This window comes from Helicoverpa zea, chromosome 23 (genome assembly GCF_022581195.2).
Source record: "Helicoverpa zea isolate HzStark_Cry1AcR chromosome 23, ilHelZeax1.1, whole genome shotgun sequence".
NCBI classification, from domain to species: Eukaryota; Metazoa; Arthropoda; class Insecta; order Lepidoptera; family Noctuidae; genus Helicoverpa; species Helicoverpa zea.
In genome coordinates, this window is record NC_061474.1 from 10,000,001 (window position 1) to 10,018,635 (window position 18,635).

The 18,635-nt window shown below is 36.7% G+C and overlaps 2 protein-coding genes across 4 annotated transcripts in view; one reads left to right on the plus strand and one right to left on the minus strand.

Moving 5' to 3' along the window:
• Nucleotides 1-6,701, plus strand: part of LOC124641749 (cGMP-specific 3',5'-cyclic phosphodiesterase) — a 141,153-nt gene extending 134,452 nt beyond the window's left edge. For 2 of the 3 annotated variants that reach the window (XM_047179919.1, XM_047179920.1), the window contains 5 exons: nt 927-1,086; nt 1,456-1,676; nt 2,096-2,276; nt 3,232-3,405; nt 3,837-6,701. In XM_047179919.1, coding sequence (XP_047035875.1) covers nt 927-1,086; nt 1,456-1,676; nt 2,096-2,276; nt 3,232-3,388 — 719 coding nt within the window. In that variant the 3' untranslated portion in view covers nt 3,389-3,405; nt 3,837-6,701. Of the gene's footprint in view, nt 1-926; nt 1,087-1,455; nt 1,677-2,095; nt 2,277-3,221; nt 3,406-3,836 lie in introns of all 3 variants that reach the window. The other variant, XR_006985700.1, reaches the window with a different exon arrangement.
• Nucleotides 6,702-7,415: 714 nt separating this feature from the next.
• LOC124641742 (cytochrome P450 4V2-like) lies at nt 7,416-14,702 on the minus strand. Its single transcript, XM_047179909.1, has 19 exons — nt 14,558-14,702; nt 14,264-14,353; nt 13,804-13,914; nt 13,343-13,528; nt 12,934-13,127; nt 12,765-12,828; nt 12,488-12,680; nt 12,201-12,352; nt 11,835-12,014; nt 11,539-11,685; nt 9,936-10,025; nt 9,700-9,810; nt 9,419-9,604; nt 9,104-9,329; nt 8,990-9,018; nt 8,603-8,795; nt 8,242-8,393; nt 7,857-8,042; nt 7,416-7,561 (listed from the first exon to the last, which is right to left on the minus strand). The coding sequence occupies exons 1-19, from the start codon at nt 14,700-14,702 to the stop codon at nt 7,416-7,418; spliced, it is 2,781 nt and encodes a 926-aa protein (XP_047035865.1).
• Between the last annotated feature and the right edge of the window lie 3,933 nt (nt 14,703-18,635).

The following is an 18,635-nucleotide window of genomic DNA, read 5'->3' on the forward strand; positions in this document are numbered from 1 at the left end:
AAATAAATAAATATAAAAAATGATATTTGAGCAAGCTCAACGCCATTTGAAAGAAAAAGACTTGTTCTCTGAGACCCCTGGAATACTTTTTCAGGTTAAAAAAAAACTCGCTGGTCTACATAGGCTTTAATATGGTTAAAACAGTGGTTTTCGCACGTTTTGGTTAGAATATCTCAAAATCCCGAGCTGACAGAACAATTCTGAAGCCAAATTTGGATTCAGCGCACTGAAAACTTCCTAAAAAGTGAAGTCTCATTTCTGTGGCTGGAAGTTGGTCTAATTTTGTTGACCAGTGAAATCAATGTCTGATTTTTAAACACCACCACAGAGGTGTTATAAAATTAGATGAACAAAAAGATTAACTAGCTCCTCTTTATTTCTGCTGCCCTAGTACTTTTATAAAGAAAAACATTTCATTTTTGGTGAAAGTTATGAAAAAAATCTAAGTTTTTCTGACTGCTATCGATTTTGAGCTCTGAAAAAAATCACAACTACAGTAACCACGGATACGGTGAGATGTCACCCAGGCCGTCGACTGTACTTCTTCTGTCTAGTAGAACAAAATTATGTCCCATTAGTTCTACTGCCAATGTTCAGTGGAACTAGTGGGAATACCAATAAAAACCATAATTCCCACTAGTTCTACTATTTTGTTACATCTCATATAGTAGAACTAGTGGGAAAAAAAATTCCCATTAGTTCTACGGTAGAACTAAGCAGTAGAACTAGTGGGAACAAACCTACCCACCGTTCGTATTTGACTTAGAAGAATGCGCCTGACCTACCTGCCATATGGCATCTCCATGATTTAATAATGATGAAATAATAGGTATTTTTTACTTCTTAACTTGTAGACAGCAAAAAAAACTATCATCTCAACGCATCATTGCGGTCATATCAAAATTTCGTTTCTTTGCAATCCCCAGTGCTATGCGGCATGATGATGACGGCATGCGACGTGTCAGCGATCGCCAAGCCGTGGGAGGTGCAGCACAAGGTGGCCAAGCTGGTGGCCGACGAGTTCTTCGACCAGGGAGACCTGGAGAAACTGCAGCTCAACCAGCAGCCTATCGCTATGATGGACAGGTAACTGAAGTATTCAATAATGTTGGAAAATTTCATTTGAGTGTGGAGGTGAGCCCTGCCTGGAAAGAGCACCACTTTCATGGTAATATTGTTAAAAATATTTAAACAAAATTGAGTGATTAATGAAAAAAAATGCTGATTGTTAATTATGATATACATTAGATATGGAGTGTTATTAGTATACAGTTTAATTTAATTTTATATAAAAGTCAAGTTCACCGACGGCATCCATTTTCTCCTAAACGTAAGCGTTTACATTGAATAGGCATATCCACCAATTTTTTTATTATACTTTATGTTTTTATGTAGGTACTCTTTGTAATGCTGTTGGTGTGCCAAAAAGTAAAGCAATGTTAAAAACCTTTCCAGGGAAAAGAAAGACGAACTCCCACAAATGCAAGTGGGCTTCATCGACATGATCTGCCTCCCACTATACAAGGTCTTAGCCGACACATTCCCCTGGATCCAGCCGCTGTATGCTGGCACCCTGGACAACCGCCAGCGCTGGCAGGACCTCGCAGAAAAGGTGGAGATGGGGCTTACGTGGATAGACCACGATACTATTGATAAGCCAATTGAGGAGTTCACTGGTGAGTTCACATGACATTATATGATGAGCAACATGATAATGACTCACGATGATGAAAATAATGACAATGATGCTGATGACGACGATAACTAAGATGGTGATATGATGAATTAAAAGCAGACAAAGTGTAGCTCCTGGTTTATCAACCCACGGTTGTCGTAATAGGCGACTGAGGGAACTTTGGATACAGTGCATAATATCCAGCACCATTGTGTCAATTTTCAGGGAAGGAACAAATTATATTTCCAAGGAAGGTTGACGTCAGGTCATAAAAAAAAGCCAAATCACATTTGCACTATGTTGAGAAAAAAAACAAAAACACATAGTCTTTGTATGTATAAGCCTGGTAACGCTCAGTAGTGGCCGAGTAATACAGAGACAATGTACATTTTTTCTCATAATTTCACAATTCTTTCACAGCACTAAACGAGCCAATAAAAGACGTGGAGCTAACAGTCCAGACCCTGAACTGTACGAAGCCGATCCCCGAGAGCAGCAGCAGCATGGCGCTGGTCAAGCCGCTGAAGACTTCCTTCCACTCCCTGAGGAGAGGGAAGAGCAGCAACTTCACCAACCGCCCCGCCAGGAGTAAACTTACTAGGTAAGAGTTCATAGTGAATAGTGATTTGTGGCTAATGGACTTTGATGATTCGAGTAAGAAATGGTTAGGCAGTTGGCGCAGTTGAGTAGTTTTCTTCTGACTTTTATTTTTCTAATTGATGAGAATGATGAGTTTTTTATTTTACATTTAATCTGCATCCAGTCTAACCGGATTCAGCTGAGTACCAGTGCTTTACAAGAAGCGACTGCCTATCTGACCTCCTCAACCCAGTTGCCCGGGCAACCCGATACCCCTTTTTTTTTTTTGACGTCAAAAATCATCAAAATGACCCCTCCCGCTGTGGGTTAGCAGCGGTGAGAGAGTGTCAGACTTACTGACTAAAAACCGTCGTGTTCCGTCATAGGCCTTTTTATGTGCTACGGCCGCGGTATCTCTTTCGAACAATCCGCAGCCCCGGCAGAACCCGATACCCCTTGGTTAGACTGGTGTCAGACTTACTGGCTTCTGACTACCCGTAACGACTGCCAAGGATGTTCAATGACAGCCGGGACCTACAGTTTAACGTGCCATCCGAAACACAGCCAATGGTGTCTAAGATATACTTCGAAAGTACATACCAACTTAGAAAAGTTGCATTGGTACTTTGCCTGATCTGGGATCGAACCCGCGCCCTCATACTTGAGAGGTTGGTCCTTTACCCACTAGGCCATCACGACTTACATTTAATCTGCATATGATAATATAATTCATTCATAGCATCAATTTCATAAAGCAGCCTGGAGTCTGGACAAATAACATTCGGATTTAGCAGTCGTTGTTATAATTCCAAATCAGGGACCGGCAGCAGAATGAAAAAAAATGAATCACTTTATAAGAAGATCTTAAAATCCATTCATATCATCATCATCATAATCACCTCAAATAGCCATAAACATAACAAACAAAACCACAAGAAACAGTTGTAAAATCAAAGTAAAACTAAAGCATGTTCCAGATCAATGTACGCGGCGGCAAGCAGCCGGGAGCCCGAGGCGCTCCCACGCCGGCCGCCGCCCGCGCCGCCCGCCCCGAGCCACACGCAGCCGCACACGCCGCTGCTGACGGACGAGCCTAAAGCCAAGCATAAGGCTAGGTTGTGCCAGTTGTTGTGACGGTTGAGCTTTAACTGGTGAGCTACATATTAAACATTATCAGCTTCTTGTCGTGCCATTTCAGAGTTTATGTTTCTTCTAATACACAGAAACTACCAGTCTTATACTGCATGTGGTTGTGCTATTTCAGAATTTTTAAGTCCATTGAGACTAGTCGTGGTGCTGTGTTTATTAAAATTAGGTTCCCTTAAATGAAAACTTTATGGTCATCACAATTAGCATCCCTAAAACTTAAGAAACAAACTTAAATTATTGAAAAATATACTCTTTTTGTCACGATGTTTTATCAATGATCCAAGATACAACAAGCTAAGAAGGCGACGATTTGAGTACTAACGACCTACTAGTTGAAATTACTAAACACTTAGTTTATTTGGCTCTAAAAATATGCTATTTACGTCGATGATTTTTTATCGGCTTAATCGAGATGTTTTATGTTTGTTTTCAGGGGCAGCCAGAATAGTACAGAGAAACCTGAGAAACTGGACAGAGTGAAGCCGTCCAAATCGATTGATTAGACACAGTGGGGTAACATTACTGCGGTGTCGCTTTGTAGAATATATGAGAGGACCCGAGAAAAATATATTACAGTCATTTATGTTTTCAAAATAGTTTTCTGTGAAGTTATTGGTATATGAAAGATTTGGTTACAATATAATTCTTCACAGTGCTTTCACTCTTTACGATTTTCCGCACGGTTTTTCGTAGGAAGATGCGTGGCAATTTTTTTATCGCTGGGAATGTGTCGTACGTAAAAAAATCTTGCGGAAAATCGGCGGGTTTGAAAGAGCTGTTAGAAGAAACATTTCAAACTATCGATAAATGATGAAAAGTCATATAAAACTACAAAGCGACGTAACAGGATAGGGTTGTACTCTCTACTTCGACTCGGTTGAGTCAACGTCGTTTTACTAATAGTGGTTACCGTTGTACATTTCTATTGTTAGATACATCATATTGAGTAGATTACATGGAACTTGTCTGTAGTTTGGCTGAACATAGTTATAAAGATACAGAGAAAAAACCAGAGTTAAATATGAAAAAAGCAAACAAATTGTCCATAAAATAAGTGTGTTCAGCAAAACTAAAAATTTTAGAGAAACAAAAAAAACTAAAAGTAATTTTTAGTATTTTAATCTCTGCGTCTTTTTGACGATAACAATGTTTCCTGTAAAGCAAACTCTAGGTAAATGTTTATCTAATTAAATGTATTATTTACATAGACTGTGATCTAGTATTACTTCGCGATGTTCTATTTTAAAAATAACAGGTTTTATAGATTCCTTTCTTTTGCAATTAAGAAACCTTGAGTGATTTTAGTATGCAATATTTAGAGTTGTGTTGCACTATTACTAGATTTATTTATGTCAGGTCTTGTATAGTTCTCGCCAAACTTTTCGTCGAAAACCATTTTTAAGTATAAGCAGGTTGTAAAGGTACGCTCGGAATTTAGCTGCAAGCCGCCATTATGTTTGGCGAGAACTGTAGAAGACAGTAATACAAGATTGTATTTCCTATAACTAGTCCTTGTGACCAAGTTGCTTCCTTCGCTTAGATTATGTGATTCTTCCGTATAGGTACAATAAAACAGCTATTTATAATATTTTTCTAACGTATTATTAAGATCTATCGACTGTTTAAATTTTAAAATAGAATGATCGTTTCTTGGCCTGTGAAAAAATGTGTACTATGTAACTACTAAGTGTGTAAGGTTTTCGTATTTATACATTATGAAAGTTCAATTAAATTATTTTTTTATTTATCGGAGCTAAAAGTATTATGATGCTAGTCGTGTGTTATGTTATGTAGATATTTATAAATGTTACTGTCGAACGAACAGTCACGTCCAATTCGCTTATGAAGCTTATTTTGTGCAATATCGAACGATTCGATACAGTCTTAATCGTAATTGAGATTATTTTTATTACCAGTACTTTTAAGTCAGCAATATTTTTAATATTTAATGATTTTGGCACAAGAATGAAGTCGTGATGTGGTTCGTAAGAACTTAAGTGTCCATCAATGAATTATTAATACTTCGTTTGCATGTTCTATGCAATTGCAGCAATGTATTGTGAAAATCTTGAAAATTGCGTGCAGGAGCCACAAGATTTTAAATCTTTTTGGATTAACAGTTTTAGTATAAAAAAAAAAAAATATTGTAATAAAACTTCATACTTTGTATTTTACTAGTATGATTTTGACTATAATGTTTAAAAAAGTAAACACAAGTAGAGTTTTTTCTTTAAAATGTCTTGTATAGACTTTTTATAGGAAGGAAAATAATAAGAAAGCCTTTAATACAATATATCGATGTCAAATATTGTGCAATTTTTACTGTTGTTATAATAGTTTAGATATCTGCTTTAACATTGGCAAAATTAAAATAAGTCCACACCCGTCAGTACTAACAGTCACTTATGTGAAAGTAGTGTTCATGTATTATGCAATTTTAGTTGTATTAATGGACTCACGTTTCAGTTCTTCGTCTATGTTTATCCGTTTCTTTGATAATTATTACCGATTCTTTGAATCTTTCAGCAGTATCTATTGATATATACAAGTTCAATATTGTACAAAAAAGGTTAGTAATTTTGGAGCTTATTTTAATTTTGCAAATGTGAAGTCACATAGTCCAGATGTTGTGAAATAGACTATATTTAATATAATTAATAGTATTACGACTGTTCTTTACTAACTTGATATCAAACATTTTCTTTTATTTTCATAATAATAGACATTTTTTGAACTCCGTTTAGAATTTATGAAGTAGTTAATCATGTAAACAATTAAATTGTTTCTTATATTTTTTCCAAAGATGGGTAATACGCCTGACAGGTTTTGTACAAAAGTTACCTACATAATAACAAATTATTATTTAATTTAAATTAATTATCTTGGTCATTTGAGAGTTTATGTTAAATGTTTTATTTTTAATAGATTTATTTGCTCAGTATTATTTGTTCAAGAATGTGAGATCATATTTATTTATGTATTTATTGATAAATTCAACTAATTATAACATGAGAAAAGGCGTTGATTTTACATTAAGAATATAATTTGATTTGCTGAGTGAAACATTTTGGATGATATGCAAAATGTTTTAACATTTGGTTGTTTCCAAAAAAGGGTAATTTGTCCTCGTTTTCTTAATGTTGGTAATTTTAAACATAATATTGTTGTATGTTTTCTATTAAATGACAATATTCTACTACATTACTCAGAACAATAAATATTTCTTCGTTATGATTCGATCAATTTGTAAAAATACCTACTGAATGTGTTTCGACGAATAAAAATATTGTGAACAATATTGTATGTGCTTTCATTGCGCCTGGTTTTTCATATACGAATAATTTTCGATGGTGTTTTCCTAAGAACAAAGAGCGTTGGTCCCAACATCGTGCCTTGGGAAAGCCCTGGTCGAAGAATGAGCTTAGCTGACCTTTCGTAATTACAAAATATAAGCTATCGATTAAGTTACGAGAGAGATTGAAACAATGTAATTTATTTAAAAATCAGTATCTTTAACTACCTATCATAAATAAAAATATGACATACTGTGAAACACTTTCACAAAATCTCTTTTTTATTTTTTATTATGAAATGCACGCAAATATCGGAGACGGAGTCATACCTAATGTCATGAAATCCTATCATATATACTTTAACGTATTCCATAACGAATCCCAAAAATGTTTACCAAATCCGTTCGGTGGTTTAGTCAAGTATAAAGCAGAGACAGTATGTAAACGAAATTTTTATTTTTGCGTGTTTTTATTTTGTCTTTGTGTTACTCGACATATATTGACCAGTTAAACGTATTTAATTTAACACCTGATCAAGGTATGACACACTTTGTATAAAAAATACATAGTATACATGTATAGGGATCGTTAATAACTTACACTATGAAATTGAATACTATTGGTTAAGACGTTGACGGTGGCTTTTTGGTACTATTACCTCTGTACAGTGTACAGGTGTTACCAGAATAGATATTTCTCCCGTTCCATCAGCTGTTCCTCTATCGTCTCTCAATGCTGATGCAGTGTCCTGCATCAGGTTTGAGCATGACGTCGAGCTTCAGCCTCACCTTGGTGTGATCCGCCTTAATCTTGTAGTGACGCACCACGTGAGCCAGGGTCGTCTTCATCGACATTAGAGCATACGCTTTACCTGGAAACAAAATGACAGTATTACCGATACAGGCAATGCCATATTTATCCCAAGAACGAACTTTGAGCTGTTATGAAGGTCATAAAATTCTACATTCTAATTTCATAAACCGATATCAATATACACGTTGGGCTCTTACGAAGGTTATAAAAGTCTACATTTTCGTCGGACAAACTGATCTCAATAGTCCCTTTGATTTATTTTCCTTATTCCCACTAAGTTTATCGTGCAGGACCATTTTTATCCAGAGTTTTCTATTTGTCAACTTTTATCCATCTTAATAATCGACTCTTACCAATACACTGTCGTCTCCCAACACTAAACGCAGCAAAAGCATTAGGGTTGTCAGGCAATTGTCCAGGTTCCAGCCAGCGCTCAGGCTTGAACTCATCCACATCGGGCCCCCACATCGGGTGCTTGTGGAGACCAAACACGAACAAGAAGCAAGTGCGACCGGCTGATAGCGTATAATTTTCTGAAACATGACACATTTTTAGTAAAATTTTGGTCTAATGTCAGATGTAAGCAAACAAAAACGTGATAGTTATTTAGCGACGAAAAGTTGGAGACGTTACTTTTCCTGAATTAGAACTGAGAACCTATGATCTCTTTCTGTGAATGGAACCTTAGACGATAAGTTATTAAAACTTGACATCTGGTCATCGTGAACTTACTAAGCTTGACATCTTTGTCGAGTTTCCTGGCGAGCACCGGCACAATGGTGAACACCCTCATGCTCTCCTTCAGAACAGCTTCCAAGTACACCAACTTTGATAGATCAGCCTTCTCCACGTCTCTGTCTCCATCGCCTAATACTTCTAGCACTCTGGAAACATTATAAAATTCAAGTAAATTTAATTTGACTCAAAAACAATCTCTAACTTACAGATATTCAATAGCCAAAATTATAAAAAAAATGTTTTGTTTTCAATTCAAGGTCAAGATTAGTAATTATTAATTATCAAACTTTAACCTGAACAATGCCATTGTTTACATATGTATATTTTTTATCCTTATGTTTTTGATAATACTTACTCAGCAAACGCTTTTTCCTGTGCTTCAGGATGTGATCCCAACAATATCATTGTAAACATGAGCACGCTGGCCGAGGTGTCATGGCCCCCAACTATAATAGTATCCACATGCTCTCTAACTTCTCTATCATTTAACACCCCTTTCTCAATAGATAGTTCCAACAGAAGATCCAAGAAAGGCTTGTATTTCTTTCCTTAAAAAATAAAAATAAAATGTAAGTAGCTGATTTATTTCGATAGGTGAAGATACTGAAAAACAAGCATTAATATTACTTGGAATTACGCTCTCCTCGGCAGAAACGCTGCCATTTATATCTGACTTTCTTTTTTGTAGAACCTGTAAACATTTTGTTACGGAGTGAATATATGTAATAAGAATTTGTGTAACCTAACGAGGCTGACTTTGGTGCTACGGTGCTGAAGTCTCATCAAATATATGATTGCAAAGAACTTAACAATATATAGACCAATGAAAAGTTAGCTATAACTAAGCCAACAACGCTAAAGATATGTCTCCCTGTCCCTCTCTCTCACTGTGTTAGACATATTATGCAGGATCTTAAGACAGGCGTCCTGCTTCCTCTTGACGTTGCTCCAGGCGAAGGTGTAAGGACTGTGCCACCAGAACTTCGTGAACCGCTCCACCATGGTATAGAAGATCAGCTCTGCGGCTTCTACATACTCGCTGTTTAAATTCGAGTTTGTGAAGTCTACTCCGAGGGCTGTCACTGAAACAAACCATACACAATACTCGATAGCTTTTATGATTGTAATCGCTAAATCTCCCTGATATTTTTTAATTGGCAGTTGAACTTACAGCAGATAGTTTCCAAAGCGTTATGTCTCGTATAAGTCCAGTGGTCGAAGAGTCCTTTTCCGGCCTCTTTTTCCATGTCCTTGACGAGCTTCCTGGACTGACTGTTGAAGACTCCCATGAAGGTGTCCAGCAATATCTGACTGAACGCTGGATTGAGGAGCTTGCGATGATTCTTCCAGATTGAATCTGAAAAATCCCGAAAATAGTCATGATGATCTTATGGAAGGCATATTAGATATTGACATAAGCTTAGATACAATTATGAAGAATGTTGTACTTACATTTCCCAGTGACTAAACCTTCACCTAGCCAAGGTTTAGCGATGTCATAAAAGTCATCCTTTTCAAAGCAAGAATTTGCTACTGTGAAACTGTCATCTGGGTCGGTTATAACTAGAAAAGGGGTACAAAAACCAATCCTTGTACAAATGTTTGTCAAAAAACTAGAAATTATTAGTAAGAAATAATATGACTTCAGGTTGATGATGTAGATTTCTGTCTAGCCTTTATATACTTACCATATGCCGTTCTTGGTCCAATACCTATCGACACAACTCCCCCAATATCGTAGCTCTGTTTAGCCAAGTCGTTTATGCCGTTCCATAGTTCTACAAAAACGCAATACACTAGCAATTCTTTGTATCAATAATCTTAACCAGATTGAATATGAATATTTAAGGAAAGCCAATGACAATACGAACTGCAGCTATCCCCTATAAGAGCCGGCGCATGTCCTAGAATAGGCCACCAGCCTGGGAAACCTGGTGGTTCTGTGGTCTTCCTGGTCATAAGTCGCCATGCCAAGTAAGATAAGCAGGCGATGCCGAATAGCGTTACAACAAACATTGCCATTTTTATTGACTGTAACGTAAAGATTTTTATGTATTGCTATGAATACTAAAAAAATCAAACAAAATTACACTAAACACTTGGCTCTGCCACTTAACACCTTAGCCTTTTGCGCTGAATATACTTTAAGTTAACAATTTCAACACACGACTACACACATAGTATCTTATAATCATCATTTATCTCTCTTCATAGATCTTTTAGATTCATCATGGCTATTCCATTTAGGTTCCATCCATAGCACTTATTGTGACCAATGTATCTAGAATAATTTTAACTACTTCTGCCACATCACTTATTGTAAGATTTCCTCAACACGCGAGCCTACCTCCTTATCCTTTATTTCGACACTGCCAATTAAAATTTTTCAAATCGTTTAATATGCGTAATTCACCGACAAGAGCTACACGACTGCTTCGAGGTTACATAAGTCCTGCTATTTATCTGAAGGGCGATCAGTAGCCGTGAGCTGTCGAAAGTGGAAACAATAATAATGAATAATACATCCCTTTCCACTTCGGAATACTATGTAATTGATTTATTATGTAATTAACTTAACATTGAGTTCGATTCAAAATCAAATTCAGCCTATTGAAAACGAAGAAAAAGGGAGCCTTTTTGAACATTATTTCACGTTTTATAGTAAGGAAGAGTAGCTGTACCTAGGCTGCTTTCATCTCTAGATTATTGACTTAATTTCGTAGAGAACTAAATGTGTGGTGGTCTCAATATTATACCCTGAGGGACCCCCCTGTTGAACTGCGTCGGAATAAAAAAGTATCCTTTTATCAGGAGCTGAAAGTGTTTTATATTAGAAACAATTCATCATTATCATCATATCAGCCAGTTGCCATTACAAACAATTATTGCTTTCTTCAAACTTAAGGTTTATAGGTACAGTGTTAAATGCTTTACCAAAATCAAAATAAAAGATATTTTCAATAACATTTATTAGGTACACACATTAAATTCAGGTATTACAGAAGTTTCAAGTAGAACGTAACTTACTCCTAAATTAAAACTATAACAATGGCAGGATCTAAGTTAATTGTTAAAATACAAGTTAATTTTAAAATACATACAAACTAGTTAATTGTTTACAAATTATGAAAAATGAAATTATTGTATCAACACCTTCATCACACACATCACGCACAATTGAGCGACCCTTTAAGATGAACTACTATATTGTTCCTTTAACATTTCCCAAACATTTTCCCAGTATAGATTCTCCTCAGGCCTATTATCAGCTCCCCATGATATTGTTCTATCGTCTCTCAATGCTGATGCAGTGTCCTGCGTCAGGTTTGAGCATGACGTCGAGCTTCAGCCTCACCTTGGTGTGATCAGCCTTAATCTTGTAGTGACGCACCACGTGAGCCAGGGTCGTCTTCATCGACATCAGAGCATACGCTTTACCTGGAAACCAGAAACGGAACTAATAAAACTACGTTTCTTGCTATGTCCTACAGGACTTTATGCCTAAACCCGTACTGGAGTTTTCCACTATTAACGCACTTTAGTATGACTAATATGATCTCCATTCCAAACATTAGATCAGGTCTTACCAATACATTGTCGTCTCCCCACACTGAAGGCAGCAAAAGCGTTGGGGTTATCAGGCAACTTCCCAGGCTCTATCCAACGTTCAGGTTTGAACTCGTTCACGGCAGGTCCCCACATCGGGTGCTTGTGGAGACCAAACACAAACAAGAAGCAGGTGCGACCGGCTGACAAGGTGTAGTTTTCTGGAAAATGATTATTATTTTTTCAGGCTAAAAAGATACATGATAGAGCAAAACCGTGACCAAGTCGTGTTGTTTCTAAAATGTAAAAGACTTTTGTGGACAAGTGACAGCTGAGCAATCATTGAATGTGAGCACTTTATATCATTGGTCTAAAATGAATGCAATGAAACTCATGCTAAAACTTACTAAGTTTGACATCTTTGTCGAGTTTCCTGGCGAGCACCGGCACGATGGTGAACACCCTCATGCTCTCCTTCAGAACAGCTTCCAAGTACACCAGCTTTGATAGATCAGCCTTCTCCACGTCTCTGTCTCTATCGCCTAACACTTCTCGAACTCTGAAAATGTTTTGTAAAATACAGACTTACTCCATGTTGACTAACTTACTGCTATAATAGGTCAAGGTCATCCATCATTGAAGGTCGTTAAAATCAGAAGAGCATTTCAATAAACATCATCATAATTTCATTTACTCAGCAAACGCCTTTTCCTGCGCTTCAGGATGTGATCCCAACAGTATCATTGTAAACATGAGGACATTAGCTGAGGTGTCATGGCCGCCAACGATCATGGTGTCCACATGCTCTCTAATCTCTCTGTCGTTAAACACTCCCTTTTCCACTGACAAGTCTAGCAGAAGGTCCATGAACGGCTTGAATTTCGATCCTAAAAATTGATGTAGAACAAAATATATGAAGTTCATTGAAATACATATGCATGTTGTGCTAAGATCCCAAAAACATGATTTACCTGGAATTATACTCCTCGCAGCACAAATATTGCCATTAAACTCTGATTTTCTTTTCTGGAGGACCTGTTACCATTTATCTCGTTTAATATGCAGCTACACAAAACAAAAGTCGTCTAACAAATCCTTAGGAATTACAAAGCCATAGAGTCAAACATGGACCCAACTTACCGTATTAGACATATTATGCAGGATCTCAAGACAGGCATCCTGCTTCTTCTTGACGTTGCTCCAGGCGAAGGTGTAAGGGCTGTGCCACCAGAACTTCGTGAACCGCTCCACAATTGTGTTGAATATTAACTCTGCGGCTTCCACGTACTTGCTGTTAAGGTTGGAGTCTGTGAAGTCCACTCCTAAGGCCGTCACTGGAAGCAATTTTATGAGTTTAACTAGCTGCAACATAATGTGTCATGTCGTTTGTTCGACCAAACCTCATTAATATTAAAACAAATCAGTTATATCTTGGTGGGATTTGGTGCATAATAATTGACTGTTTCTATTAATCAATTTAGGCTCTTCGTCGTCCTAGGCTACCCTTTTAATCCCTTAATTGACTTTTGACTTGTTAGCTCGGACTCACAGCAGATAGTTTCCAAAGCATTATGTCTCGTGTAAGTCCAGTGGTCGAAGAGTCCTTTCCCTATCTCCTTCTCCATGTCCTTGACCAGCTTCCTGGACTGGCTGTTGAAGACTCCCATGAAGGTGTCCAGCAATATCTGACTGAACGCTGGATTGAGGAGCTTGCGATGATTCTTCCAGATCGAGTCTGAAATATTTTGAACAACATTATTAAGCTGAAGAGTTTGTTCGTTTTAACGCCCTAATCTGAGGAACTTCTGATCCAATTTGAAAAATTAATTCAGTGTTAGATAGCCCATTTATCGATGAAGGCTATAGGTACTTTTTATTCGGGTTCGTGCAGAGGTTCCCACGGGATGCGGGTGAAACCGCTGGCAGAAGCTAGTTATAAATAAAATAGATAGTTTCCAAAAATTTACAAAAACATAGAATTCTTTTAATCTTGATCCAAAACGAACTTACATTTCCCTGTGACTAAGCCTTCACCTAGCCACGGTTTGGCGAAGTCATAAAATCCATCCTTTTCAAGGCAAGAGTTCGCTATTGTGAAACTGTCGTCTGGGTCGGTTACGACTGAAATTATATAGACATTATTACTCTTTTGTTACATGCATTTCCATGTATTGATTATGCCCTCAATATATAGTAAACCACTAGGAAATTGTCAAAAATGGTTAAAAAGCAGTTGTCGAAAGTGAAAACAATTTCATTATATTACAAACGGATAATTAAGAGATTAGTCCTGTGTCAGGCAAGCCAAAGCTTGTTGTATAAGCAAGCTTAATGATTATAAGAAGGGGCCTTTCTTAATCACGAACATTCATGTGTCCCTGTCATCTGTCCTTATTAACAGGAGCTAAGAAATAAAAATGCTTTCTATTGTAGTTCGATTCTTATTCGCGGCCTTCGGTCAAATATTTACTATAAACAGTCCGAGGTCCGATGGCTGCTGACACAACTCCTCCGATATCGTAGCTCTGTCTAGCCAAGTCGTTGACAGCATCCCATAGTTCTAGAAACAGATAAAATGTATTTTTGTTATATGGATTTGAGATCTTTTTTCATAGTGTATCTAGGCGTATGTATAATTTCTCAAATAATAAATAACTTCAGAGTAAAATATATCTGATACCAAAATATTCAATTCAAAAGTAGGTACTTGACTAGTACTTCGATACTTTTATTAATTGGAAAGGCTTCTGATAAGTATACATACTGCAGCTATCTCCGATAAGTGCAGGCGCGTGTCCTACAATGGGCCATCCTCCGGGGAAGAATGGCGGCTCTGTAACCTTCCTGTTCTTCTGTCGCCACGCCCAGTACGCTGCGCACGCGATGCAGAATAGCGCTACGGCGAACATTGCTGAAGTTTACCTGAAATATAAAATGGAAATGGGAAATATTCAGCACTGGAGGTCATCATGACGTAATGAATAATAAAAGTTTGAAGGTATTATAATAACTAGCCTATTTGAAAATACATATAATGTCTTTCGCATTGTGTTATCGAAATATAATTCTGAGAAAAAGTTCTTATGCAGTCCATATGGCCAATGTAAAGGGACCAGACTTTTTTGGCAACTCTATTAGCCACGGACGTTTGCTTGCTCGAATAAATCAGTATCATAGTAAATTACTAAGTAGGTACTTCATCAAAAGAATCGAGCATCATTTAGTATAACTACGTGTTTATTTTGTTGCTAATGGAATGTACAAAAACTTAATATCCATACAATTTGCTAAATTGTCAGGTAATAAACACTATTCTGGCGTAGCATTAACATCACGCTCTAATACACAAACAATAAACTATGTTGTTACATGTTAATTTCATCTTTTATACGTTCAATCTAATTTGTAAGTTCTTAAACATCGTTATTCCTTTTTGGCATCCCTAGAGGATTGTGTTTTGGAACATAAGAAAAAGTATCAGACTTTTACTATCTGCTTCTTCTTCCTGCCATGTTCTTAAATTAAGCAACATGTTTCATAAGTATGTGTCCTTTACTATCTTATGCTCCTCAATGTTTCTTCCCTCAGTTTCTGTATCATAGTGCAGCGGAGAATAGTCAGCCAATCCCACACCAACTTTTCGATCCCAAAAGATTAATATTTAAATAGTTTGGTATTTGACCTGTAAGTACAGCTATCAACGTCTTCATGCCGTCGCGCTTCACAAACAATTTCTTTAACGATGATTCATTCAGTGCTTCGTAATATTCTAACACGGTCTATTAACTTATCTTTCACAAACACTGCACGTGAGCACATTTATTCACTTTGCACGTGACTATCCAAACAATCACTGTTATTTTCAAAATCATCGTTGACAACTTTTTCACTTTGATATTGATCCAATACCATAGCCACCTTAGAAGATATCTTGATTTTGTCAAACTTGATTAAACTAATAGTTATTAAATCTAGAACATTTTCACCTTCGTCTTTGTCAATAATAATTGCAACACAATCCAAACTTCCTGAACATGTAAGCTTACCTCCTAATCCTTTATGTCGACACTTCCAATTAAAATTTTGCAAATCAAATAATGCCTAGTTCACCGACAAGAGCTATACGACTGCTTGGACGTTGCCTAAGCCCTGCTATATATCCGAAGGGCAATCAATGAGCTAGGGCTGTCGAAAGACAATAAACCAATAATAATGAATGAGCTATACTTATTGCTGCTGTACTAATACTTACTCGTACATTCCACATTACAGCAAGTATAGTATAGTAGGTGAATCGTGGTTGGTTAGTAGTTAAGGCATCTGAATCTCTAGTTCGAGTGTACGAGTTCGAATTCAGGCAACTTACCAATGTAGCTCAGAGTGGAGATCAGAAAAGCTTTCTTTGCATTGCCTCATTCAAGATAAAACCATATGCGGACGTTATATATTGCTAGTTTGAAAATAAATAAATTCCAGTTACTTACCAGTATCCCTAATTAATATTTTTTATACTGTCACCATCTCACGGCATATTTCTCAAGCATTGTTTAAAATTCAATATTCTGCTAAAGAAGTCTTGGAAAAGAGAGAATAAATAGATTCGTGAATCATTGTCGTTTACTAATTAAAGGTCTCGTGCTTGCGATTGTAAAAAACGACATTGCTTTCAGTTGTTGGTCTCTAGGAACTTTAACATAATCAAAAGATCTTCTATAATATCATCAAGATCGAGTCTCCTGAACAAATTACAACGATTCACAAAATTACCTGAATAAGATTATCATACTATCAGTATATGAAGCATTAAAATATTTTTAGTAGTATGTTTATAAGAAAGTTCACTTAATGTACCCAAACGACCCATGACCTCATTGAAATGTCCCAAATCAAATAAATGATTATATTCATCAACTTTACATTGCAGGCATAATTGTCAAGTTTGATTCTCTGGCCAGGTCGAATCTGTATTGTGGGACTGGAAATAAATCAGAAAGTAGCCTGCTCCTTAAGTAACAGTAGTTGTCACAGTTCCATATCAGTGGTCTTCAGACGTTTTTGAAAGAACTCAATTAGCTGATCTTTATCCCGTTCGAAGAAGTTAGAAACTCTTGAATAACTTAAAAGAACATTAAATAACCCTTTCTCCCACCAACCCTAGGTCAGACTAACCTCTTGCGACATATCTTCGTTTCAATATTTTTTCAGTTAATTACAGCAGTGTTCACACTTCCGTTTATTTAGTAAGTGCGTCTGTATGTGTTTCAGTGCGTGTAATGTGGCGTGCTCGATCATGTTCCACGTCACGTTTAGTTGCTTCTAAATAAGTTATGCTGGTCATCGCATGTCCTTAGTTCGTGTCTAAGGTTCCAGAAGTATGGTCTATAGCGATTGTAACTGTGGACTTGTGAAAGTTAGGTGTTGTGATGTCTGTTGTCATGTTAATCTTTCTGAGATTTTGAGTTTGAGTTCGTCTGCATAAATTCGTTGATAGGGTTCGGATAATATTTATTTATTTATTTACATGGGATACCTACAGCTAAAGAAAATAAACTAAGAACAGTATGGTAAACGGACAGCCAATTACAGGTTTTTATTACAGGCCAATTACAATATCATATAGGTTCTTTGATAATTGTGTTACTTTATCAACAACATATTATCCTTCTGTGCCGAAGTTTTTTTAATCTACTGACTATTTTTTTTTCATCCTTTATAACATTCAACGTAATTTATAAATGCCCTATTCTTAAAAATCTATCAACCCTTCCGGAAACCGAAATTCCAAAGACTACTCGTGTGTTACAAAACTAATAGGTTTCTCAAGCAATTGCAGTCACAACACCCTTAAAACAGTGCTTAGCGCTCATGTTACAACAACACAAAATACTCGTTAATTTAGTAATAGCTATAGTTCGGCCATTCAGAGAATGCGTTCCTGACACGTCGCGATTGAACTGACGACGTAATAACATTCATTGATTATTGATATAATAATGTTGTTTTAATGCTCCTCAATTGTTAAAACGGTAAACAACCAGCAAAAATATTTTTATCGTAACTGCAACGCCATTGCAAAGTTACGTCGTCAGTTCAATCGCGACGTGTCAGGAACGCATTCTCTGAATGGCCGAACTATAGCAGTTACATGAATTGGTAAACAATTGACTGTTTACCTGTCATATTATTTATCGGGTACACAACTACATATCCTTATGTCTTCACCGATTTATACTGATGTCGGGAATTGCGGCAATAACGGGGGTATTTCGATTTCAAGGATGATCAATATTCCACATTGAGCAATAGATACCAGCTGTAAATGATTCAGTTTTAAGTTATATTGGACACTTTATATCAACATGTTTGTTTATTTTGTGATTACTCAATTAGTTAAAAGAGCACAGTATATTTGTTAAAGCACTCATATATGAAGGCTAGTAGGAAAGGCTAAGTGCCTATGTCGATTAACACGTAACATGTTAAGATACGTTCGACGCAGTGGGCCCATGGATGGGCAGCTGTTTAATAGCAGTCAGTCTAACCAGGGAGTCAATCTAATGAGTAATAATGAACGAATTTTAAGATTCTTTATATGAAATCTTATGTAACCTATCACACTTGCCCAGTCGTAGTTGGATTCGGCGATCCATGACAAGTCCATGACTTTAACAGGTTTTAAGGATTACCAGGTGAATTTATTTATCGAAGCAATCAATATGTTTCAGTACATTCATCTCATTCGGCTTCGTAAGATTTGCGTGTATCATTAGAAGTTGATAGCCGAATTATTGCTATGAACGTGTTAGCAGGCGCTTTATACCATTTACCAGAAGTTGCTGTAG

Bases quoted from the DNA above. Each gene is read 5' to 3' on its own strand.
- LOC124641742 (XM_047179909.1), bottom strand. From the start codon at position 14,702: ATGTTCGCCGTAGCGCTATTCTGCATCGCGTGCGCAGCGTACTGGGCG. The intron at 13,915-14,263 runs GTAAATATTTGA...ATATAATTTCAG, and splicing joins CGGACCTCGGACTGTTTATA to TCGTAACCGACCCAGACGAC. The intron at 7,562-7,856 runs GTCGATTATTAA...TTCCAGGTAAAG, and splicing joins ACGACAGTGTATTGGTAAGA to CGTATGCTCTAATGTCGATG.